General features: G+C 39.1%; 5 protein-coding genes across 8 annotated transcripts in view; 3 read left to right on the forward strand and 2 right to left on the reverse strand.

Moving 5' to 3' along the window:
* The first annotated feature begins 279 nt into the window (after positions 1–279).
* Npl4 (nuclear protein localization 4) lies at positions 280–16,979 on the forward strand. 3 transcript variants are annotated; one of them, XM_018536708.1, is made up of 13 exons: positions 280–344; positions 947–1,027; positions 1,113–1,317; positions 1,799–1,943; positions 2,005–2,142; positions 2,220–2,523; positions 2,612–2,749; positions 2,842–2,989; positions 3,235–3,395; positions 15,340–15,491; positions 15,570–15,708; positions 16,111–16,430; positions 16,826–16,979. In XM_018536708.1, the coding sequence occupies exons 1-13, from the start codon at positions 333–335 to the stop codon at positions 16,872–16,874; spliced, it is 1,992 nt and encodes a 663-aa protein (XP_018392210.1). In that variant the 5' UTR covers positions 280–332; the 3' UTR covers positions 16,875–16,979. The 3 variants fall into 3 exon arrangements, with proteins under 3 accessions (XP_018392210.1, XP_018392213.1, XP_018392211.1); XM_018536711.1 differs by having other exon boundaries at positions 16,111–16,485; positions 16,826–16,883; XM_018536709.1 differs by lacking the exon at positions 16,826–16,979 and adding an exon at positions 16,521–16,783.
* On the reverse strand, positions 5,152–14,592 carry LOC108771428 (uncharacterized). 2 transcript variants are annotated; one of them, XM_018536713.1, is made up of 4 exons: positions 13,870–14,592; positions 9,254–9,568; positions 8,022–8,171; positions 5,152–7,933 (listed from the first exon to the last, which is right to left on the reverse strand). In XM_018536713.1, the coding sequence occupies exons 2-4, from the start codon at positions 9,566–9,568 to the stop codon at positions 6,572–6,574; spliced, it is 1,827 nt and encodes a 608-aa protein (XP_018392215.1). In that variant the 5' UTR covers positions 13,870–14,592; the 3' UTR covers positions 5,152–6,571. The 2 variants fall into 2 exon arrangements, with proteins under 2 accessions (XP_018392215.1, XP_018392214.1); XM_018536712.1 differs by lacking the exon at positions 13,870–14,592 and adding an exon at positions 9,884–12,048.
* An 88-nt stretch (positions 16,980–17,067) lies between the features above and the next one.
* On the reverse strand, positions 17,068–17,939 carry LOC108771432 (EKC/KEOPS complex subunit TPRKB). Its single transcript, XM_018536721.1, has one exon. It carries the CDS (start codon positions 17,833–17,835, stop codon positions 17,290–17,292), a length of 546 nt encoding a protein of 181 aa, XP_018392223.1. The 5' UTR covers positions 17,836–17,939; the 3' UTR covers positions 17,068–17,289.
* A 1,994-nt stretch (positions 17,940–19,933) lies between these two features.
* On the forward strand, positions 19,934–21,539 carry LOC108771424 (sperm mitochondrial-associated cysteine-rich protein). Its single transcript, XM_018536705.1, has 4 exons — positions 19,934–20,089; positions 20,272–20,471; positions 20,947–21,144; positions 21,497–21,539. The coding sequence occupies exons 1-3, from the start codon at positions 20,038–20,040 to the stop codon at positions 21,136–21,138; spliced, it is 444 nt and encodes a 147-aa protein (XP_018392207.1). The 5' UTR covers positions 19,934–20,037; the 3' UTR covers positions 21,139–21,144; positions 21,497–21,539.
* Positions 21,540–22,051: 512 nt separating this feature from the next.
* Positions 22,052–25,338, forward strand: part of LOC108771434 (alaserpin) — a 37,917-nt gene continuing 34,630 nt past the window's right edge. Inside the window, exon 1 of the mRNA XM_018536741.1 lies at positions 22,052–22,144. The gene's annotated coding sequence lies outside the window, so the exon portion shown is untranslated. The remainder of the gene's footprint in view (positions 22,145–25,338) is intronic.

Raw genomic sequence — 25,338 nt, forward strand, 5'->3', positions numbered from 1 at the left:
TTCCGCGTATACGAACAACACAGTGCTGGACTAAAGGAGCGCTGGTGCGGTCGCACGACGACATCGGTATTCGGTAATCATCGTTGCCATCGTAGGATACGCGGCTCGTCATCCGCGAAAAAGAGAGAAGGAGAGCACGCGAGAAAGACGGAGGGAGGGAGAGAGAGAGAGAGAGAGAGGGAGGTTAGGTCAGCCCCACTGACGTTGACTCGACAGTTTTCCTCGTCGCGCGGAGCGTCGTCGCGACGCTAGGGACTTTGGCGCCACCGCACACTTGTGCGGCCGTACAACACAACGAGCTGAACAGCTGATGCACCACCGATACCGGCGAGATGTCAAATATTGTAAGTGCACGCGGCGGTCAGATTGCTCCAGATTGCTCCCGAGCGATCTCATACGACGCGAGCGAAAATCGCGCCTCCCTTCCCCTCCCCTCTGCACACTTTGTCATCGCAACGTGGCCGCGAAAATAAAATTCCCAGACGCGAGCGATACGGACGTTCCGGAGCTCGTCATGACGAAAACTTATATATCCGGCCTTCGTCTCTCTCGATTAATTTTGATGATCCCGAGCGAGCGAATCCAGCGACGTTCCATCTTTCTGCTCTTATTGTGACTTGACAATTTTTTCAATGTTATTATGTAACTTGCAGCGAAATTAACAAGCTAGGGATCTGCCTCATGTTAATTTTAATTATAACACACCTTATGTAGAATCTTGTACAAAAGTGACTAGAATGTTCCTTTTTTGCTGTTTAGTTTGTAAATGAAATTCATTTATACACAAATGAAGCGAATAACAAACAGAGTTAGGAGTATATAGTTTTGTTACAAAGAATTTTATTGTACACACACACACACACACACACATGCACACAATGCTGAGAAACTTGTTTCTGCTGAATAAATATGAATTTGTCTATATGCTGTGTTTATTTATTTCCAGATCCTACGTGTGCAGTCTCCAGAGGGTACAAAACGTATAGAAGTACTACCTTCTGATACAATTTTTCAACTTTACGAGAAGGTATAGATCGCAAAAGATATTCTAGTTTATATATACATATTGTATAATGATACTAGTAAAAATTATCTGATTGTCTCTTGCTTAGGTTCATGAAGCCTTCGATTTAAATAATTTTGGATTCAATCTCTATAAGCAACGAAGTCAGAAGGAACCACTTGCATCTACTCGAAGTAGAACTGTGTCAGGAATCGGTCTTTCTCATGGAGATATACTTTATCTTGTGCCAGGTAATGGCACCCAATTGTGGAGTGCTCCATCCACCAGTAGTGCCTCCAATAACACCTCTACAGGTATCAATTTGTTCCCACAAATGATAGAACTGTAATATACAGGAATGATGAAATAGTAGATAGCATTAAAACAATACATATAGTATGCTATTTATATTATCTGATATTAAACTCTTGATGTTATTATTTATATTAACTCTTAGTACATACATTTAATCATTTATGTCCTATTTCTTTCATTGAAGTACTAGAGACATCAAGTAATTAATTATAACATTTATATATAATTTTTTAAATAAACGGTCTTACAAATATTTCTCAAAGATTTTAAAGTAAGAATTATTTAATAATTTTTTTATACTTGCAAGTGATAAAAATTAATCTGGGGCACAAATGGTTCGTGTGTACTAAAGATTAGATTAAGCAAATTTTTGTAAGGAAAATTTATGTCTAATACTACAGACTACTGAAAATTATTGAATGGATATAAGCCATCTTTTTGTTCGTCAAACGGGCTTTTATATTATTCTGTGTAATACAGAATCAGGCCCATTGGACACTGCAAACGGAGTTACAAATCGTTCGTCTGGTTCTTCACGATCTCTGCCGAATGTAGTCGAGAATGATATTGATGAGCAATTATGGAAATTGGACGGCAAGATCCAGCGTAAACGCGATGAGAAACTGTAAGTAATCTAAATGATTCAAAGATAAATCACAGTAGAAAGGAAAAATTAATGTTTACAGTTGTCGACATGGAGCAAGAGGATGTTGCGTTCACTGTTCACCTCTGGAACCTTTTGACGAGATTTACTTGAAGGAACAAAATATCAAGCACCTGTCTTTTCATTCGTATCTCAGGAAGCTCACTGCCGGAGTTGATAGGTACGTATGCAATGCATCGTGAAATAATTGTAAACGGTACAAGATATTCGACTGTATCTCGTATATATTTGTCGCAGGGGCAAGTTTATACAATTAGACGACATAAGCTGCCGTATAAAGACTGGCTGCAAGGACCATCCGCCGTGGCCGCGAGGGATCTGCAGCAAATGCCAACCGAACTCAATCACTCTAAACCGCCAGACTTATCGGCATGTGGACAACGTCATGTTCGAAAATGCTAGTTTAGTAGAACGTTTTCTTAATTATTGGCGCAGCACTGGGCACCAACGTATCGGCTATTTATACGGAAGATACGAAGTGCATTCGGATGTTCCGCTAGGAATTAGAGCAGTCGTTGCGGCCATATATGAACCACCGCAGGTACATAGCGCTCGTACAATCTTCGATTCTATAAACATACACTTCTGGTTAACAAAGATAACGTTCACGGTTTTTTTTTTTTGGTCAGGAAAGTACAAAAGACACGATAAGACTTCTGCCGGACGAGAGGGAAGCGTTAGTCGAGGAATTAGGCCGGACACTTAATCTGAGGAGAGTCGGATGGATTTTCACTGACCTCATAGCCGACGATATCAAGAAGGGAACGGTAATTTGATATACTTTTATTCTTCGTGTAATGTATTCTTAATACCGAATTCGTACGTGCGGCGATTAACTTTGTCAGTTTTATTCCATCAGGTCAAACATGTCCGCAATATAGAAAGTCATTTCCTATCCGCTCAAGAGTGCATTATGGCTGGGTATTTTCAAAATCGATACCCAAACCCCTGCCGCTTCTCGCCTAATGGTTATTTCGGCTCAAAATTTGTAACTGTTTGCGTCACAGGTAAGTTTCAATCTTACATTACAATACATGTATCTTTTTTGTTTCGAAGATATTAGGTTGATTAAAAAATTCATTTCTCGTGTCATACTAGAACACAAGCCATATAGGAAAAAAATTAACTTTTTTTTATCAACCTAATAATATACAATAACAATATTTCCTTCGAATATGAAATCTCTACTACAAACGCCATGCAAAATTAGTGCTTATCGCAGATAAATATATCTTTCTTCGGAATATTACAGGTGATGATAAAAATCAAGTACACATGGAGGGCTATCAGGTATCCAATCAATGCATGGCGTTGGTACGAGATGGCTGTTTGGTACCTACAAAAGACGCACCGGAATTGGGCTATGTGATCGAGTCGACTGATAAGCAATACGTTCCGGATGTCTTCTATAAGGTAAGTTCAAACATATCGATTTTATCTTCTATTCGATTACGTTTTTTTTTTTAATCACTTGGATCTAATAATACATGTATATCGAACGAGTGCCTTCGAATTTTCATGTTTATCGCAGCTTAACATTTATTGGAATTTACGCAATTTTGTCGCAACTTAAGATATATATATAGGATACAAACAAATTATAATACATGAAAGGAAAATAGTTTATAACTCAAAATCGATCGATTAAAAGTACATTTAAGTTGGAGCAATAAACGTTTACTTCGTACATGTATAATGAAATAATAAAATTCGTTTAAACGATGGTTCCTACGGTGTGATTAACCGCGAACCTGAAAAAAAAAAATAGATCATGATCTTTGCGTTTTCAATGATCATCGCAACTCGAGAGCAAGGAATAAGAGAGAGAGAGAGAGAGAGAGCGGAAGAAAAAGGAGAGATACGGAGGGAAATAATGGCGAGGTAGAAAGGCGAGGAAAGAACTTGTCCAAGTGCTTACAGCCGCTCAATCGTTTAATCGCACGCGAGGGGCCAGGTAAATCGGTCGGTCGTTAAAATCGATATTACAAGCTATGCGTTGTTACCTCATCACGTTCATAAAAATATACGTAGTTTATATATTTGTATATATATATACGCGCGCGCATAGGTATCTGTATCTGTGTATGTGTATATATATATATATATATGTGTGTATTTTGTATATATGTACGTGTATAGGTGGGCCTGATCTTCACTCGCTTCAATACAATATGTTCTTTTCTTTACGATTGCGTCTACGATTACGTACTAAAGAGTTACAATTGTCCGGAGTCTTTCCCGTTCGGGATCGAAACGAGAGATTTCGTTCATTCATCCATCCGTTCGAACACACAATCATCTAATCCTCCTCCCCCCAACCCCCCCCCCCCCCGGTCGTCGTGTATACAATATTGTACATGTGCAATCGACAGCAAAAATGCCTTCCGGCGTGAGGAGATCGTGAACTGCTTTAGATTGAACGAGCTTCTCTATCCGTGAGTCTCGGTGGACTTTCTCTAGATCTTAGCTATAGCCAGCCAACCCAACTGCTGCTGGCTTCTTCCCTATAGAGAAGAGAGAGAAGCTCGATACAAACACAGTTCGATTTTGTTACATTTGACTCGGACAGCATTTCTGCTCTTGATCGTACAGGAGCGAGTTATTTATTCCTAAAGACGACGTGACACATTACGTTAGTCATCGCGAAGTCGATCGCGTAAAACGCGTTCTTCTTTTTTTTTTTTTTTTAATCAGCTAATCAACAAGTGTTAAAACTTTCAAGTTCAACATCGAATGAGGCTTTTCTTCGAGAAGGCATATCCGCGACGACGCGAGGGCGTGCAATTTCTGCTTATTACGCGTGAGTGTGCCTTGCCTTGTACGCGCGTGGAAATATACGCACGCACGTGTGTTCGCGAGAGAGGGAGAGATTGCGCGTCCACTCCTCGCGTACCCGCGTGCGTGTATGACATTGTATGTAACGATAATAACGCATGGGACTTTATTACGAGGATTTAGACGAGTAGTTATAACGCAGTTACATTATATCGTAGTATTTTCGATATATAGCATCGAGGAATGATTCGTTTAATATATATATATATGTATGTATATATATATACATAATGTGTATATATATATATATATACACATTATGTATATATATATACATAATGTGTATATATATATATATATACACACACACATTATATATATATATATATTCCGCACATTTCATTATTTTTTTCCTTTCGTTTCCCGATTAGACGATACGAGGCTTACGGTTTACATAGTATTTAGGCCTTGCATACATTTGCGACGTATTGAGATCTAATCTTAAATACAGATATAACCCATGACGGTTCGCTAGTTCGCAAAGAACGAAAAGGGAACGGGCTCGAGCCGCAAGTATCCGAGCAACAGTATCGCAAGATTCTTCTTCGCAAGACGCGCGCGCGCGATGAATATCTCTTTTTCTCTTCCCTTTTAGCTCTTTTTCCTCGCACCCCTGGAACGGAACGGAATGAGACGCCGTGTCCGACGAACCATAAACTGCCCTTCTACATGATTAACTATACCGATATCTCTTCTTCCTCTCTCGGCTAAGATATCTAAACGAGAGACCTGCTTATGGAATCGCGCGATTCACAACTTTTATACCAGCAAGTCGCGAAAGTCGCAAAAAAAAAAAAAAAAAAAAGAACAAGAATCGAAAGAGTCGAATGTTTGCTCGCGTGCAGATCTGTCTCTTTCGTTTCTTCGTAAATATGTCGCGTAATACACGATTCGGTTGTCTCCGACAGTTCGCTACACTTAAATTCCCAGATTATTCTACGTGTGCATTTTTTCTTTCTTTTTATTCGCTACCTACGACCTAAAACATTAGCTGCGCTCGCAGCCAGCCGAAGAACCGTCTGCCGCGATTCGCGCGGTATTATTTCTTTTTTTTCCATTATATCACGTTCAACGCGCGACACGCGCTCTATGAACTACAACGTCGTAGAAGAGTTAATAGCCGATAATAGCCAAAATAAACGTCAGACCTCTCTCTCCCTAAAAAAACAAATATATCGTATCAGCTAGAGAAGTCGTATCGATATCACGGTCGATCTCTGAGGTACGTATGTGTGTATGTGTCTGTGTATCTTCGATCATCGTCGTTATTGTTAGCAGAATCTCGTATCGATTCCCAGTCAATAGCAAAATATGGAGTTTTCTCTTTTTCTTTTTCTCGCACACGCCCATTTTAAAAATAGATTCGACATCTTTAGACACTATTGTTAATAGTTAATTAAGTTGCATGACTCGTACGGAGCGTTCGAGGATTCGCGGAGCTAATAAACGTGTCGCGACGATTTCCCCGAGCGGATATAATAATAACAATAATCGTCTCCCGTCGTCGGACAATTACGTGTAACGCGATTTCTTTTTGCACATTTCTTCTTACGTATAGGTTTCTCTCGCGGCTGCGAACGCGCGGAGTCGGGGATACCGTGGCGACTTTCCTTCGGTTATCTAGAGCAGGAAAACGTGTTGTATACGGCATTGTATCATATATATATATATGTATATATATACGGAGTGTATACTTATTTCTCGGAGATTTACCCCGCGTTGCAACAAACCGCGCGACAGCGACATCATAAACGTTACAATTTACCGCATTTCGTGATTAGAATATTCTTGGTAGGCTTGCCGGTCTGATCGCCGTACGTAGATATCTTCTCCACCAGCTCCAATCCCTCGACAACGTGGCCGAAGATGCCGGTAAAGCCGCGCATCTCCTGCAGAATTATGCGAAATTGCGAGCCGACCATGCCGAGGTTGTCGTGCCGTTTCTGCGTCCGCCTCATGCCCACCGCGCCCCTAACCGCCGGGAACTTGGTATCGTCCGGCATGAAGTAACCGTCGTCGAATATGCTGCGTCCACCGCGGCCGTTGTTAAGCTCGAAGTCACCCGTGATCACGGACTCGCCTTCCCAACACTGGAATATCGTGCATCCCTTGTAACCGATTCCGATCTCTCCCGTTGATAGCACGCTGAAATTCTTCGCCATCTTCGGCGCCGCGTCCGGCCGCACTTCGATCACGATGCGCCCGTGCGGTGAACCATTCACCTCGATGTTGAAGTAGTACAGAGGATACGGATTCGCGGGACCCCGCGTCAACGTCGCCGTTATCGCATTGGACGGCGGCTGCGGGGACGAGTGGACGGTCACTAGACTACCACCACCGGCGCCAGTGCCGACCGCGTCAGACATGAACGTCGACTGTTGCTGCGGATGCAACATGGCGTTGGGCGGTGCAGGCGGTACGGGTTTAACGGACGGTGAACCGGGTGGAATGAGAAGCTGCTGGGGAGCTTGGTTGGGCCCCGGTCCCGGTGGTGGCGGCGGTGGGCCCTGATGAACGTGAACGGATGGCGCTTGTTGAGGCGGTGGCGGCATCATACTTGAATGATGATACTCCATCGAGCCGTTCTGCATATGCTGTTGCTTGCTAACGACGTGACGCGTGTACAACTGCGACATACAATAATTAGCGAGGAACAAAATCGGATTATGCGAAGCCGCGAGATGGTTCGGCAAGCGACCCCCATTGCCTTGCGAGACAATTGGATCTCCCGTATGAATTCCCGCCAATGCCTGCTTTAACAAGGCAAAATCGAAAATCACTCCAGAGTTGCCGATGAGATCATCTAGCTGGCACTGTAGCATCATCTCCTGATATTTCGACTGCAACCTTTGTTTTTCGAGAATTAGTTGCGAGTGTAGACTGTAAACGTCACCCGGGGTTTCACTCATCTGCAGGCCAGCCCTCGTCTTGCCTAGAGTCTCGCGCGCGTCCGTTATCTCGGGAAAGTGACTCCAGCCGTTTTGCAGATCCGTTTCCACATGCGTTTTCAGCGTCACGCAAGCCTCCAGCACCTTAATCAAGAACTCGCGTTGTTGCACGGCCAGTCTTTGAATCTCCGTCGACAGTTTACCCACGGTGACTAATTCCAGTTGAACCTACGGACGCGAATTTTGTCATTAGTTTCGCTCGCTTAGTGAAATCAGTAAAAAAAAAAAAAAAATGAATAATAGGGTGGGAACTTACGTCGGATATGAGCTGTTCTTTGGCATCGGTTTGCGATTTGATCTGGTGACCTGGGTGATCCTGCGGGCTCGCGCACGCCCTACAAAGCGCCGTGCAACATGTCGCACACCACAATGCTAGCGGCATTCCGTGTGTGTGACAGTTCTCGCTCTACGAAAATATTTAAGCGTTATCGATTCACGAGGCGAAACCGTCCACGTGTTTACACGATAAACACGAAAGTTCACGACCCGCCGAGAGGAAGTGTCGTAATACGAGATCGTTGCGTTTCTCGTAGGGATATCTCCGAGATCACTTTGAAGGATAAGACATAATAAAATTTTACTGCAGAGTCGGAAATATTCCTCTGCACTTGGGGGAAAAAAAAGAAGAGTGACGACATTCTTACAACATCATCCTATTATTGCCGCGGGACCATTCCTTCTCGATATGGCTTCATATACGCGCGTCCTGCGTCTCTCGCTTTCGATTACCCCATCCCTCTTGGCAAAAGCTCACCGGCACGCTATACGTTGCAGTGTGACCGAATGATCTTTTGTCGTCCGAATCTACGCGATTCAATTTTATTCGATAGATGTCCATTTCTATCAATGTAGATTAACTTTAATCTCGGTTCGGCTTGCTCTCTCCATCTTTTTCCAAAGTCCATTTCTATCAATGTAGATTAATATTCTGATCACAGAGTTCAACTTGCTCCTCTGAGAATTAAAATTTTTTTCCTAATTCTTCGAACAAGAACGATACGAAGAGAGTTAACTGAGTCGAGATTAAAATAATTTCTATGTAAGATAGAAACAAGCGTAATTCTTAGAAGTGAAAAAAGATAAAGTTGATCCGCGAAGTTAAAATTGGAAACGAACAAGAGGCATCTCGATGGTATATTTAAAAAATTTAAACAAACCGTGTAAAAATTACTCCAATTATATTTCATCTTGACACAGCACTGACGATGCAATTTCCCTGATTTATTATTATTTGTTTAAATTAAACATATATTTACGTCCAAAATACTTCCCGTATCGTTTTCGAATAGATAAAGATCGCAACAGGTTATATTCGAAGCGAACTTTTCAGGCATTTTGATCTCTATCTCTTCTCGGTATATTATCGCCGAATATTTCAAGCGTGGAAAATTTCGACTCGACCGGTGCGACTTAAAGAAAAAGGATATCGCTAAAAAAAAAAAAAACAAAAAGAAAAGAACACAGGAAAAAAAACCGCCAGACAATTACCTTCCTCTCCTTGTCAGGCTTGCCGGACGTATTGTTTGTCGTGATCTTGAGACGCGACAAATTGTTGGCCAAGGCAAGTAGAGCAGAGTGAGTCGGTAAAGCGTCCGCGCCTTGGTTACCCAAATCCGTCGTTTTCCAGCAGTGCGCGCACTGCAGATCGCGTCCCTTCAGCAGGTTGCTCTCGATGCACCGTAGGCAAAAGTAATGCTTGCAGCTAAGGTACTTGGGGCATTGCTCTACGTCATTGTACTTCTGCTTGCAGCAGCCGCAAAGCGTCAGCTCCTCCAGGTCCGTTAATACGCTCGGATCCAGCATCTGGAAGCGTAACCACACACGTACACGTGCGTGCGTATCCCTCTACGCAATTCTGTCGTAAACATACGCGGATAACACACAGTCCACATATACACAGGACACACATACGCCCATACGCACACACATAAAGCCCTTTCTTTATATCCTTCCTATTATCAATGAAATGAAATTTTCACTGACGAGTTAAAAACCGCGAGTAAGTTATGTTAACAGACAAGGAACGTTGGCGTCGTTGTCAAAACGCTATCCAACCCGTTTTTTTTTCTTTTTTTTCCATTCATATCTCGCTCAGTTTACTCCGGAAGACAGATTTACCTGTTTGAGTAACATCACGCCACGAATTTGCGAATACGTAGCGTCAGTTTACGTGGCCCTGAAACAGAGATCGCGACGACGTTTGATCGCGAGACTTTTTTTTTTTTTTTTTTTGGTCTCCACAGATGTAATACCAGCAAAAACTGGCTCTATAGATAGAAAAACGAGGGAATCGCGCACGTCTTATACAGAGAGCGAAGGCTGCCTTTGGCAAAATCAACGAACTTCGATAACGCGTGTCACGCAAGGCACTGTCGATTCACGCGGGAAAGGAGTCTTGTAAAAGGTCACGCCGTCAATCGCGTATGTAAACAAAACACTCGGTACCGTCCGTCGTTTTCTCTCTCTCTCTCTCTCTCTCTCTCTCTTTCTTCTGCCGCCGCGCGCAGGGTTCTCTGTTCCGCTCTGTAGTTTCTATTCACATCGTCGCTTCTCTCGCGCGGAATCCTTCTCTAAACTATACGTAGTTTCCACGCGCCGACTCGACCGTAGACTCGTCTGCCGTTCCGTCGTCGCCGTGGACTTTCCCGGTTTCAAGAACGCGCGACGCGAAACCGCCGCCGCCGTCATGTCGGCCTATATTCCTTGACCCATATAGTACCTCGTGCGTCATCGAGTCATCGACGTTTTCCTTGTTAACAAATGTACGCCTCTCTCTCTCTCTCTCTTTCTTTCTTTCTCCACCCTCCCCCTCCCTCTCTCTCTCTTTTTTCTCTTTCGTATGCTCACGGGCACAAACGACGACGGTATTGTTTACGTCCTTACGTCGACGACTGGTCCACTCGTCCGTTTCGCTCGCTTTGAAGGCTTGAATGCGCGATTCGGAGGAATCGATACGCCGCCACGTCGTCGTCGTCGTCGCCGCACACGTGACGACGGGTAAACACACTCACCGCGCGAGTTCGATTCCGCGGTCCGGGATGAACGGCGGGAAAGCTCGACCGACGACTTGAGCTCGCCCACCGATACCGTTCGCCCTTAACCCTTCCCTCCCCTCCGCTTCCCTTCGCCGCTCGTCCCTTCCCCGTCCGCCGCCTCTCGGCCGTGCGCTCCCGGAGAATTTTCGATAAGTGTCGTGTAATGTAAATTACGGTACGCAACACGTGTGCGATAACACCCTGCTGATACACGATTATAAAATTATGTCTCAAAACACACCGCTGTGCGTCCCAGTATACAGGTAATTGACGGCTGCGCGACACTTATCTCCGCGTCTCTAATTTCGATATTTACGTAAACGAGCCATTTTAATTTCCATAACCGTCGACGTGTTATAGATAAGAATTTAAAAAAGGGTGATCATTGGAAATCGCGGTCGGGTAGAATCTTTTCTTTTTTTCGGATTTATGTCTATTTCGATGTAGATTATCTTTTTTTGTTCACTCTCTTAACTTTTTTTTAATGCACGTTTCCACAAATGTAGGTTGAGAATTGGAAAAGGATGAAGAGTCGGTTGAGAGAGAATTAAAGTTAATTTACATTGACAGAAAGGGACACAATTTTGAGAACTAAAGAAGATTAAAAAAAATCTATACTGATAGAAATAGGCATTGAACTGTTTTTTTCGTTGAATCATTTCACTCAGTTTTCACTAATTTAACTCGGCAATAGAGGAAGCGTAATCAAACAGGTCTCTGTAGACTCTACCAGTCTTTGAACGCGCACTCGAAGACAGTGAGATATGATTCTCGTTGGACACTCGGCGTCGACAATAATAAACGCTAATTAAATCTTACTTCCGGTGATTTAAAGCGAAACGCTTTAACCTGAGAACATTAACCTTTGGAGGGACCACTCTATGCATCGAGTTAAGTCAATATCTCTCTGATCTTTAATACTCCGATTTTCCTTCTCCTCTGCTCGTGTAAATAGAACTGTTCTTCATAGCTGAATCTGTGCGGCTCATCTTTTCTCTACGATATAAGAATAGAAGACATTTCATGACGTTATAAGTTACAAGGATGGTCGAATATAATTTTGCAGCAAATTTCTTATTGGTCTTAGATTTCTAATAAAACTGTTTTATTATTGGCTTGCAACTTTTTGAGCAGATTTTCTACGCGGGAGCGAAACATCTTGCATTCTTGCATCACGCTTTTCTCCTTTTCACGTCGAAGAAAAAAAGAAAACAAATGCAAGAAACGGTGCAAGAAATTCAGCTAAGAAAAAACAAGCCTATTATCTTGACGAGTATTACAAGGAACATACCGAATTACTCTTTCCGAATGAAACTTGTTGAAGCACAGAGTCTTGTATAGGGAAAGTGGATCAATCAAGGTCCTTCATTTCCTTTCGTTCATGAAAAAAAAAATAAAATAAAAGACTGATTGCTCGATCCTCTTATGCGTTATGCAAAAGTCTGTGCTCCGGTCTTAACGGGGACCAATCGCACTGTCAAATCTCTCATAAAAGTTTTCGGACTCTCGCTTCGGAGCGTGGTATTCACAGCCGTTCCCGAGCGCGTTGTGCAAACACGCGCGGATGTGTAAATACGAGACTTGGTCTTTACACGAAAAGCAACAATCTAGCGAAGATCAGCATCCAGATTCCCAGGTAGAACACAGAGTCGTAATATCAAAAGACGTCATGTAATATCACGATGTCATTTGACTTAAAAACTACTTAAAAAATAATTTATGAATGAGAAGTGTGATGATATTGGGACGATTTCTGTGTTATACTTGGGTTCGAGTTCTTCGTCGGATAGAAGGATTCTTTATTCGCGACGAACTCTCTATAATTCTTTGGAATAAAATTTCGTTCCGAAAGAGTGAAAATTCCGCCACTCTTGAAGAAGAATAGCATTTCTTTAAGTTTTTCACTCTCTTTTGGGATAAAATTTACTTCGAACAATTTAGAGAGTACTTCAGACAACTACGAGATTCGCGAGTAATAATGCCGCTGACGACGACGACGATGACTATCCCGAGGTTGCCAGACGCGTGCTCGCCATGTTTCGCGGACTGTCCGGGCGAAACTCACGAGAAAGGGGGTTAGGTAGGCTCGCGGTATCCGGCACGATATCAGCGGCGATAGATAGGTCATTATGCAACGAGAGGTCCCCGAGAAGAGCACTGACGAAGTTCGCTCACTCGCTCGCGCGCGCGTGTGTGTACGTGAGAGAGAGAACGACACCGGCGCGCATGCGCCGGAAATCCCGCCAAAACCGTCGCGGGGAGATCTACGCGGAGCACGGGACTCGCCATTCCTCGAGCGCGACGTCGCGCCTCTCGCGCGCGTTAAACGCAGGGAGAGGCGGGAGGGGGGACGGAGGAGGAAGACGGGAGAGCGTGGAGGGACAAAGCGGTCGCGCGGGGAGGAGGAGGAGGAGGGGGCGACGAGTCCTCGGATCGGAGGCGCCGGAGGACGGGTGGACGGGGTGGAGGAGGAGGAAACGGTATATCGAGTGTTCGGAGAGGCACTTCTTCACCGACTGACGTCTGTGGGCACTAACTACACTTCGCCTCGTAATCATCGTCGACGACGAGAACACCGCGAGGCGGCCGCCGCCACCGACGACGACGACGACGACGTCGGCGGCGACCGCCTAGGAAACGAGAACGGGAGGCGCGCGTCGTCTTATCTCCCCTACGTGAACTCGGCCGTAGTCGTGTCGTTCGGGTTTACCTATAACCCAGCCGCCGAGAGACAGCCAACCCTCTGCCGATCGGTGACTCGCGGCGAGCCACGAACACGCGGATCGAAAACCGCTCACAGACTACTGCGTGTCAGACGGATTCCGCGCGCGGGAATGTTATGCGCGCGCGCCCCTCCGTCTCGCTCTCCTCTCTTCCCCCTGTCTCCGGGTGTGCGCGCGCGTCTGCTACGGCACACGCACACACATACTTTCTCTCTTTTCGGCTCTCCGTCTCCTCTCCTCTTCGCATACGCATACGCTCGACACACGCACACATGTCCGGAGACGCTCCGATTTTCTCCCGCTCTCTCTTTCTCTCTCTCTCACACTCACACACACGCTTCCGTACCGTGTATACGTCTCTCGCAAACGTCTCCCTGCCGCGCTATGGAGGCTGACCGTTGGCACTCGTCACTCGCGGCGTGTGCTGCGACGATGCTCACTGTACGACGTATACGCTCGATTCGGCAACTTTGATTTTACATCGGGCTTAACGTCGCGCCGCGCGCGGTTTCGCTCGCACCGAACAACAACCACCACCACTACTAACCACTACAAGAGAACAATCACCACCACCACCACCACCTTCCGACACCGCCGCCGCTGTCGTTGTCGTCGTCGTTATCGTTGTCGTCGTCCTCGTCGCTGCTGTCGTTGTCGTCGTTTATGCGGGTTCTCTCTACTTTATTTCTCTCTTTACTCTATCTAATCCGTATATGTGTATTCCCTCTCTCTCTCTCTCTTTCACCCACTCACTCTCTCTCTCTCGCTCTCTCTACGTGTATCGTGTGTGTATGTATATATACTTTTTTGTACTTTTCGCGTTACGTGTTATACGTGTTTATCGAACGTCGTGAGTGTTACTGTGAATAACATAACGACGGCGCGCCGGTTAACACGGCGTGGCTACGGGCCTCTGCTCATGCGAACGTTCTGCCACATCATGATGTTTAGTTCACTAAACTAACCACTAGCATGGCGACCGACCGACCGACCAACCGACCGACCGACACACACCGCGGCGCGCGCTCGTCGCTTACGCGCTTCTCGGCTCAGCCCTCCCCCTGCCGCCCCCCCCCCTCCCCTTTTCCTCCTCGTCGTACTGCGACTCGATTCTCTTCGTCTCGTTTCGTCATTGTCCGTCGCGCTCTCCCCCTTCTCCCCCACTTCGTCGCCGTGAGTCCCGGTGAGCCGTCGTCGCCATGATCGCGCTGTCGTCGTCGTCGTGTCCGCTTTGTTCCTTCGTCGTGTGCGTGGCAACGGCCACGTGACAACAGCGCCGCCAATCACGTGCGCGCGTTCCTCGCGCCGCGTCATGGAGGATTGTGGACTTGTCTTTATGGCGGGAACAAGTCGCGGAAGATATTCATGGAAAAGAATGTTTGCGAGCTAAAATATTGCAATGGTTTATGCGCGATGATCCACAAAATAATCTTAACAAGTAGTCTAATTTAATGACTCTTGTCATCAGGAAGTCGTTTGTGTATCTTGAAGCGAAAGTTACAAGAGTGAGCAAATTTATTAGGTGTTGATCAATGAAATTGTTAATATTCTTTTAAATTCAGTTTTGTGTTATTTTTTACCTCGTTTTTAGATATACAATTGACTCTAATGCATAGATAATTAAAAGTATTAAATTCTAAACTGCAAAGGGTTAATAAAGAAGGAGGTAAATGGTAGGAAAATTGTATTCCTAATAAAATGCAATATTTATTTGGAGATGAATATATATGCAGTTTTTTCCGTGTGATACTTTTATGCACTGAAATAATGTTGAGTATAATTTTTACAACGTGAATATGTTTGTTTGTTTCTTTAGGAGAAAGATACTTATGGAAACGAGGTAACAAGATTAGCGAGACCTTTGCCAGTAGAATATTTATTGGTAGATGTACCTGCGTCCACACCGCTTACTCCACAGTTCACCTTTTTCACAGATGATAACATTACTCCATTTCCAGTGGAGAACAGGTATTGCAGACAAGTACATATTGTATATACAAATGAGGACACTTAATGGAGTTATTCATATAAACATCTCTATTTTAGGCAGGTCGATGGACAAGTTCAGGAATTCAATTCATTGTGCACCTACATGCAACAATTTAACAGCGATCAATTTCTGGAGGCAACTTCTGATTTTCACTTGCTCCTTTTCATCGCTACTATGGATATGTATCCAATGAAGGTACGGCTTCTTTGATTTTTTTTATTTATAAAATAGCAATATATTCAATAACTCACTCAAATTTATTATTTAATTATTCCGATTACTTGTTCATATTTTTGCTGCAGTAACACTTTTTTACTCAAAATTTCCTTGTATTTATAAGACAAAAATGCCTTTTCATACTAACGATCGACGCTCATTTTTAACGGCAACATAAGTAACATAATCAAAAGATACACTAGATATTACATTTTTATTACTTGATCTCTTTTGATGCTAAAAATGAACGTCAAACGTATGAAGAGGCAGTTTAGAATTGGATTCGAGTCATTTGTTTAAAACAACTGCTCTACTATTGGGCTATATAGTGCCCCAATGATTGTCAATAATTGTTAACAAATTGTGTATTTTGTTTTACAGGACCATATGTTACCATTGCTCGAAGCTATCCGCAACAAGGACAAGCAAAAGGCATTGGAGTGGGCCCAATCGGAGCATTGGGCGACGGTGGAGCAACTCATATCTGTGACCTCCACGTCGTCGCGTCCTCCGCAAACGTCGTCTTTCGGTAACAGCTCAAGGACGTTGCCTTCCGTAACCGCGGAGGCCAGTGGAGGAATAGGCGTCGGTACCGAGCCGATTGCGAATCCACCACCCGACCAAGCTCTTTGGACCTGTTCTCATTGCACTTTTCTTAATGCCGCGGATTTAGCAGTTTGCGAGATGTGCAATCTGCCAAGGTACTCTTAATAAACTGTCAAAGCACTAACGACGAATTCAGTGTGCGTTTAAAAGGTGCTGTCTTTGAATCTACTACTTCGCTTCCGCAGGATCCTGACGCGTAACGTGTCCTCGCGGATATAACGATTGTTTTCTACGCATCTTTGGCCTTATTTATGAGTGAATAAAAAAAAGGAAGAAAAAAGTACACCAGTATTTTCCAACTGACATGTTTCCTTCCTACCAGGCTTCTCCCCGTGGTACACCTGTTTTTTTTTATCTGCAGCCAGTTTGTGGCAGATTTAGATGGCCTAATACAATATTAATCCTAGCAGAATGTCGTGTGAAGTTCTGTTTTATAAACTGATTCTCTAACGAATTAATGATATTTACTATGATTTTTTTGTGTTTGCAGAGAAGATGTTGAAGAGTATGATGAAGAGATGATGAGGGAGTTGTTTTGATAACAGAATCATGAGTTCAAGAATTCACTCGAGCCTAATGATGCTACAATGTTAGAAATTTGCGTCAATATTTTGGCATTAGGAAAATTCAATCGCATAGATCTGATTATTGATCACATATACTTTACATATATTATATACATATTTTTTCACAAATATTTAATTATTATTGGTATTGGGAGACACATGTAATATCTTGCGAAATGATTCGCAAAAAAAAAAACAGGTTATTATTATACATATGTGTGCAGGGTACATAATTAACTGATAAAAAGGAACTAAAGCATGTAGGTTGTTCACATACATTATACATATCCATTGTTTACTTAAATTATATTCCGAATAAAATTTCTCTTATCGTTAATAATAATTAATCTGTACCGACATGTCGTCGACTCTTTTGTCCTCGTTCATTTCAATTCTTCGATGATATAAATTCCTTGCAACTAATCTTCGAGACAACAGCATCAAGAAGACTGGAATTCTGCAGTTCCTCATCGTTGATCTTGTAAGTTTTTTTAACTAGATTCGCATCTGTAAATTCTTGTAGCCTTGAAATGGATACTTTCTCTCCCTTGATACTTTTTAAGATCTCCTTCATCACGGCTTCTTTCTCATCGAGCTTGTATATTAGTAGCACCAGGATATCTTTATCACTGTCACTAATACCAAACTCGATTAAAGAACGAGATATGTTCTTCGACATGGACATGGTAAATAAAACTTCCGTATATATATTCTTCGTAATCAGTTGATTTCGCTTAGCGTTAAGGGCGGCTTTATTGGCAGCCACTATCACCTGAAAAGCGTCGGTTACGAGCGCGACTTTCACAATGCAACATTGAAGTTTTCCAGCAATGAGTTTCTCACGTATTTCAGCGGTATTTGTGACATTGGTAAACATAAGTAACGTACAGTAGAACTCAGTCTCTTCGTCCAGTTCGACGCTATGATCATCCATGTCAATTGTTGACAGTTGTACTGCAGTGTATCAAGTAACTATACTCATTCAGGTGATAAGATGATCTCATTCAATCTTCTATTAGAAGATGCGGCATCTGCAAGCACGTGGGTCTCAGTATATACCTAAAGCCCGATCTACAATTGCGTAAACGTAGTTGTAAAAATTGACTAATCATAGTTGTATACGAGGAGAATATTCGACTCATTGGTCAATTCTTACAATTCCAACCACTAGTTGTAAATTACGTTTACACAATTGTAGATCGGGCTTAATAGATACCTATATATATATATATATATATATATGTATATATATAGTATGCTTGAAGATATATATATATATATATAGTATGCTAGGATATTTTTGAAACAAGATGAAAATTACAAAAGCGACTGTTACCAACGCCGATTAAACGTCGATTAACTTAATCGACGATTAGTCCATTGGAATTGACCAATCGCGTCTATCGTCAAAACTAAATGATAAATGCGATTGGTCAATTCCAATGGACTAATCGTCGATTAAGTTAATCGGCGTTGGTAACAGTCGTCCTTAGGGGTACGCAGAATAATAGGCCTTCTACAATAAGCCATTACCTAAGTTTGAAGTATTAAGTCTGTTAGCTTTTAATTTATTTACTCAATAGCATTTATATCACAAAACTAGAAGATAATTATTAGAACAGACAGATGTGAATACAACGAACGATCGAGAAACAATAGACCGACGAAAAAGCAAAATGAACATAGGAAACGTATCTTATGATACCATCTGTCGAATAACTTAGCATACTATTTGATATCATCTGTAAAGTGTAACACACATGCAATTGTCTCGATCTGCCGCGACATACAAATTATATCTTTAAAGTCATAAGAAATTGACCACTCACAGTCGATTATTCTTCTCACATTCGATTGTGATTGGTAAATTTCTTATGATTTAACATTTAAAACTTAAGTAATGGCTTATTGTAGAAGGCCCATAAAAGGAACAGGGAACAGAGAACAGAGAATAAGAATTTCAACCTATCAGAAATCATGTACTGTGGAATAAACAATGTGTATTCCATAGAACATGACTTCTGATAGGTTTTGAAATGATCTAAAAGAATACACCAATAAAAGCGAGCGCTCACTCAACTGTTGAGTCCGCTGAACGTAGAACGCACCCAATAAACCGATGCAACTGTTGCGCTTGCTGAACGTAATTGATTACTCGTTGCGCGCTAACGCCATCTACTTAAGTAAACATCTCAGCTGGAATGGGAACAGTAAAAAAAGCATGCGGCTTACTCGAATGATAAAAGAATGGGCCACGCGTATTCAAAAAATAATTTTAAATAATATCTAATAAATTTTATTACATATAAATTAACGTGAGACGTATATTACAATAAGATTGTAATATCTACATATTTTATATTAATAAAATTTTTGCTTAAAGAGTTATCTTATTTTCTATACGTTCTATAACATATCTATACTATATTTTTAAATTTTTTTATAATAATATGTTCTTATTAGCGTATTGATATAAATATATTAAAACAAAAATCAATGAATGTTTGTTGTATAACCATGAATACATGAAGATAAGTATATTTCACAATATATGTTAGTAATGTGTATCTATATATATATAGTGGCGTCAGCTGCAACGGCTTTAATTGATTTTTTTTTAGAGCGCGGCGATTAGATACATGATTTAATCCATACTCAGAATGCTGATAAGCAGATCAGCACGGACTTCTATAACGAAATAACAATATTAGAAAATTAATAATATAAGAATCTTAAATTAATAATGTTATGTTATTGTTGTTTGTTCTATATATAATGTTACAGAAGTCTGTGTTGTAACTTATATAATGATATTAGTACTCGTTTAGCATTATATTCACGTTACATATATATATATTATAAATATAAAATTTTAGAAACGAAAGCGCGCATTTATATTGATAAAAATTTGTTGAACATAGAGTTGTCATCGTAAAATAGTAAACGTCTTGAAATTTGCAACTTGTTTACTTGAGAATGTGTGAAACATGGTGTGAAATATCTCGTATGTCACAAATGACTGATAATGTTGATAATAATAACGTTCTTGGTGCATGAAAATTGTGAATGATCATGATTGTCACACTTTTGCATAATATCAAAATTGGAATAAAATTAATTTTTATTGTCGCCCATTATGACGGATGATACATCGCTCGAGAATATTTTAGAACAATTATTCGATTGTGGTAAATTTATTTTCTAACGTTAGATTAATCGACATGTAGAATAATCTTACGAATTCTTAAATATAAAATCTGTCAAATATATTTCATTATATCTATTTTACAACTTATATATTGAATAAAATTCTTTAATCAGCATTTTTCATAAAAATTAAGAAAAAAATTATTTTAAATTATTTGCACAGTACAATTAGGAGTAGAATGGAGTTCGGAGAAACTTCAATCAATGTGTCCTTCCAAGAAAAGAAAACCGAAAAAGAAATGTAAGCCAGAGAAAGCTGAAGAAGATTCTGACATAGGTCCACCTTGTATAGAGCAACAACCATATATACTTCCTAGTCAAATTTGTCCTAAATCGGTCTCTTGTTGTTATATAAAAATGCAGGTATAAACAAAAAATCAAAAGTGTTAATATTACTATCATATACTTTTTAAATTGATTATTGAGAAAACGTGATCTTTTTCTATTATTAAACATAATTCTCTATATTATTATATTATGCATTATTAATCGTAAATAAGTCTACTATTCCTTTTGTATCTTATACATAATACATATACTATATATATATATATAGTAATTAAAATTAACTATAACTTACGATAATCAAAATTAATTTTTGAAAAAGGTAATAAATTAGAGAACATTATTCAATATAAAATTTGTAACACAGAGTGAAAAAGATATGCATGTGTGAAATTTATTCTTATAATTTTTATAGATGTAATAATTTGGATTAAAATATATATGTAATATATTATATATATAAACATATACATATATATTAACCTCAATGGTTTTTTTAATTAATTAAAAATTTTTGATTAATTCCATGTATAAAATTTTTTAATATTTATAGGATCCTTATGCCCCATGCTGTTGCGAGACGAAACCGCAACCACCCCCATGTCCCCCCAAATGTTATCATCGCCAACCACGAGAACCAACCTGTGGTTGTGATCTCTGCAAAAAGAGTGTCGAGAGCAAGTTTTGTGAACCGATCGCGGCTTTTCGTACTGCAGCCAGTGATTCAGAATATTTCAAAACATAAAAATTTGTAAGATTCAGTCAGCTCAAACATGTATTATATATATATATATATATACACAAATGTAAACACAAATGAAAATAGAAAAGAAGATACTGAAGAAAATGGCGATTAATTACAATCATCAGATAATCACATTTTCTTGTGTATATTCAAATATATATATATATATTTTTTTTCGTAATCAACACACACACCTCTCTCTCTCTCTCTCTCTCTCTCTCTCTCTCTCTCTCTCTCTCTCTCTTTCTTTCTCTCTCTTTCTCTCTCTCTCCATCGTATTTATCTTTCTCAATTATTTATGGCAATTATTTTCATCGTTTGTGTTCAAATTGATTTGTTTTTCTGATTTGTTTTCCAGCTCAGTCAATTAGATAATCTCTATGGCTCAAAAGTTCCAGTAGCATGTAAGTTTACATGATCAATATACATCTTTTGCATAAATATTATTGATATGAGATGTTTATAAACTATTAGATAAATGAAATAATTTTATATATCTCTCTCTAGAAGGGTGCTAATAAAATTCTATTTATGTCTCACAGTAATCTACGGGTAAATTTCTCTCAAATTTTGTACCTTTTCTATAGCAGTAATATTGAATGGAAAAAAAGTAACAATTTTATAATATAATGATTAAAAAATTAATTGAATGCATAAAACATTTACAATCATCTTAACGTAATAAAGCAGAATTTATATTGAATTAACTGCAGTTTCAAATTGAAAGACATTGTATGTTTCTGTTTTTTTTTTACCACACAGAATTCTCCGAAAACGAATCGATTATAATAATGAATTGCGCGCGCGCAGTTATTCGGTTATTCAGGGAGGAACTTATAAATTTAAGTGTTTCGAACGTTTCGGTCACTTCTACTCAGAACACGTATACTCGATATTCCAACTAACGAGTAATCTTATCGGTGCGGTCGCTTTAACGCGAACATTTCAGTTGTCTCTAAAATACGCCCAGCCATCTGACGCATCGAAGACCTCGTTACTCTTTAATGTAAGTTATTAAAAATATGCTTAGAATTAAAAATAGCATATTTCTTTATATACCGCGTACACGCCAAATTTCTGTGAACGCGCATGTTCCTATTTGTTATCGTAAATTGTAATTTTTTGTATAATGAAACGATCTAATTATTTGATATGTATATAAAATTTAATCGATTTTACCTTGCGATAAACCTTATTACAATAAACTACGTAAAATAATTACATTTAACTATAGTCATCAGTCGTCGTTGCATCAGTCTACCTATATATATATATATATTTCTGGCTAATCATCAGCGCGTTATTAAGTGCTTTCTGTTTAGTGACACACGTTGATACAAATATTATTCTTTCTTTCTTAACATTCAGAGAGTAACAAAGATGGAAAGACATTTGTGTCGACTTGTGATATTATCAATAAATGCAAACCCATTAACGATTGGACATGTAGTCGGTTCTTCCAAGGTATATATACTTTCAAATATTTCCATTTAAACTTTATACGTTGTTGAAGTTATTATTTGCACTTTGTTTTCCACTTCACGAAAGCGAACGATATTATATCAAAACGAAAATTTGCCAAGAAGACGTTTTTCAATAACGACGTTTTCCACACTTCTACACAAACGAGGTACTTAATTCTTTCTATTTAATAATTACATCAAATAATTGTATTAAAATTTGAGTGACATACATTTTTTAAATTCACCTAATTAATTTAGCAATAACAATAATCTGACAACGCTCGATAAATTTGCGAAACAAACAATATTAAATACGATCAATAACGAGCAAAAGAAGATATTTATTTAAAATGTTTTTTTTTATATGTGTATATAAATGTAATTTAACAACACATTTAATACAATGAAAAATTTTTTTCTTTTAGAAGTAATACAAACGTTTCGACTCATAGAGTCTTCTTCAGTATAAAAATGGTTATATAAAGGTTTCAGCAATTTTAATGTGGAAATAATAAAAAATTAATAAAAGCAAGTTAATTCTAATTCGTTAAATAATTTACAGTTCTGTTATATATGTTTGTTATCGCAATAATTAATAAATAGATTCAACTAACCATTATCACTGGATTCACGTGAGATGATAAGAACACGAGAGTATAAAAATGGTTATAGAAAGGTTTCAGCAATTTTAATATAACTATAACATCGTGTGATCAATATTGAGTGAATGCTATTTTTTATATCCAAAATAATTTTTTTATTCATATTCTTATTAATTTCTCTTCTCAAATTAGAGAATGTTAAATATGTTGTTAAATTACATATTTATATACATAAAAAAAACTTTAAATCAATATCTTCTTTTGCTCATTATTGGTAGTAATTTAGCAATACTTCCTCCTGATATGAGTCAGGAAAAATATCTCGCGTTCTTATCATCTCACGTGAATCCAGTGATAATGGTCAGTTGAATCTATTTTTTAATTATTGCGATAACAAACATATATAACAGAACTGTAAATTATTTAACGAATTAGAATTAACTTGCTTTTATTATTTTTTATTATTTCCACATTAAGCGATTAAAAAGAATCGTGTTTTACTTGGCGTTTCCAAAGCTTGCAAGCATATTATAATCTCACAAATTAAATATCAGAATATTAAGGATGTTTTTTATTTGGCAAAACAATTCGATATAAATGTTCTACACTCAACAGCAAAATTAAAGCATCACTTATCCTGCCTCCCCAAAATAGGCAAATTTCAAAAGAGTATAACTTTGTCAAAAATAATCGTAAAAAAATGTGTTAAAAAAGCATTCTAAAGCTTGAAATCTCTACTTTCGAAAATGGTAATTGATATTTCGATTTGATTAATTCTTTACGAAGTTATATGTTGACACAAATGAAATGAAAAATTTCAAAAATTTTTACTAACTTTGAAAAGTTTCACGGCGTGAATTAAGAATTGCATAAAAATTCGGTTTACAGCATTTGTTCATAATTTTTAGTTCGTGTCGTGGAACTTCTCAAATTTCGTAAAAAATTTTGAGGTTTGACGCATCTTCACTTATGTTTATGTAACTTTTACGAAATATCAGTAATACCGTTTTTTGAAAAACCGGTATAAAGAGTAAAGATTTCAAGCTTGAAAATGGTTCTTTGAACATTTCGATACGATGATTCTTGACAAAGTTATTTTATCTTGAAGTTTGCCTGCAGTTTTTTAACAAAATTAAAAAAGAATATAAACTATCTACAAAACTATTAAGTTTTTGGAATTTGACTCTTTAAGTTACAACAAATTAAAAAGTAAATTATAACAAAAATGACAGGTAATGTGAGTCAGCCGCTAATTATTATTATTAGCGAATATAATTTTTTGATATTTCAACTTATGCACCTTGTACGTTTCGACTCCTGTTTTGAGTCATCTTCAGTAACAAGTTCAAGTAAGTTACAAACTTCATTATTATTAAGACGCAGGAATTGTTGAGGTGAGGTAGAATTCTAAGTTACTTCCTTTCAATTTTATATTATTTTAATTAAGTTTTTTAACCTCGTGTACGCATCCAACTTTACCAATATTGTTATACGCACCCGGGGTACCTCGGTACCCACCTCTAATTTATTAAATTTTTTAAATTTTTATGCAATTGAAATGATTTCCTTAACGTTTATTTTAATAAATAAACATAAAAAATAAGTGCCCGAGGCATTTGATTCATATTACCTATCATTTTTGTTATAATTTACCTTTTAACTTGTTATAACAAAATTAAAGTCATTTAATATTAAGAAAAAGGTTCATTTTTACTTCAACGTTGAATGACTCGGTGAAAAAAAAAATCGTACAAAGCACAATAAAAAAATAAATTAGTTATTTTTTTATTTAATTATTTATTTAATTAAGTAAAGGTTAACGCTTTCGAATGCTGTAAACCGAATTTTTAACTCACGCCATGGAACTTCTCAAAGTTAATAAAAATTTTTGAGATTTGACGCATTCTTCATTTGTGTCCGCATAACTTCGTAAAGAATTAATCAAATCAAAATATCAATTATTATTTTCGAAAGTAGAGATTTTAAGCTTTTTTTTTACTAATCTTTGTGGCTCAGGCCGTTATACATATTGATTTGAGTGCCCTTGTGCCCAATCCTGCTCGACACCTGTTGATGCCTTCAGACATGCGTGTTTCTGTCGACTTAAGTCGTGTATCGATTCTTGACTATACGAT

This window comes from Cyphomyrmex costatus, unplaced genomic scaffold (genome assembly GCF_001594065.2).
Source record: "Cyphomyrmex costatus isolate MS0001 unplaced genomic scaffold, Ccosl1.0 scaffold158, whole genome shotgun sequence".
Classification (NCBI taxonomy): Eukaryota; Metazoa; Arthropoda; class Insecta; order Hymenoptera; family Formicidae; genus Cyphomyrmex; species Cyphomyrmex costatus.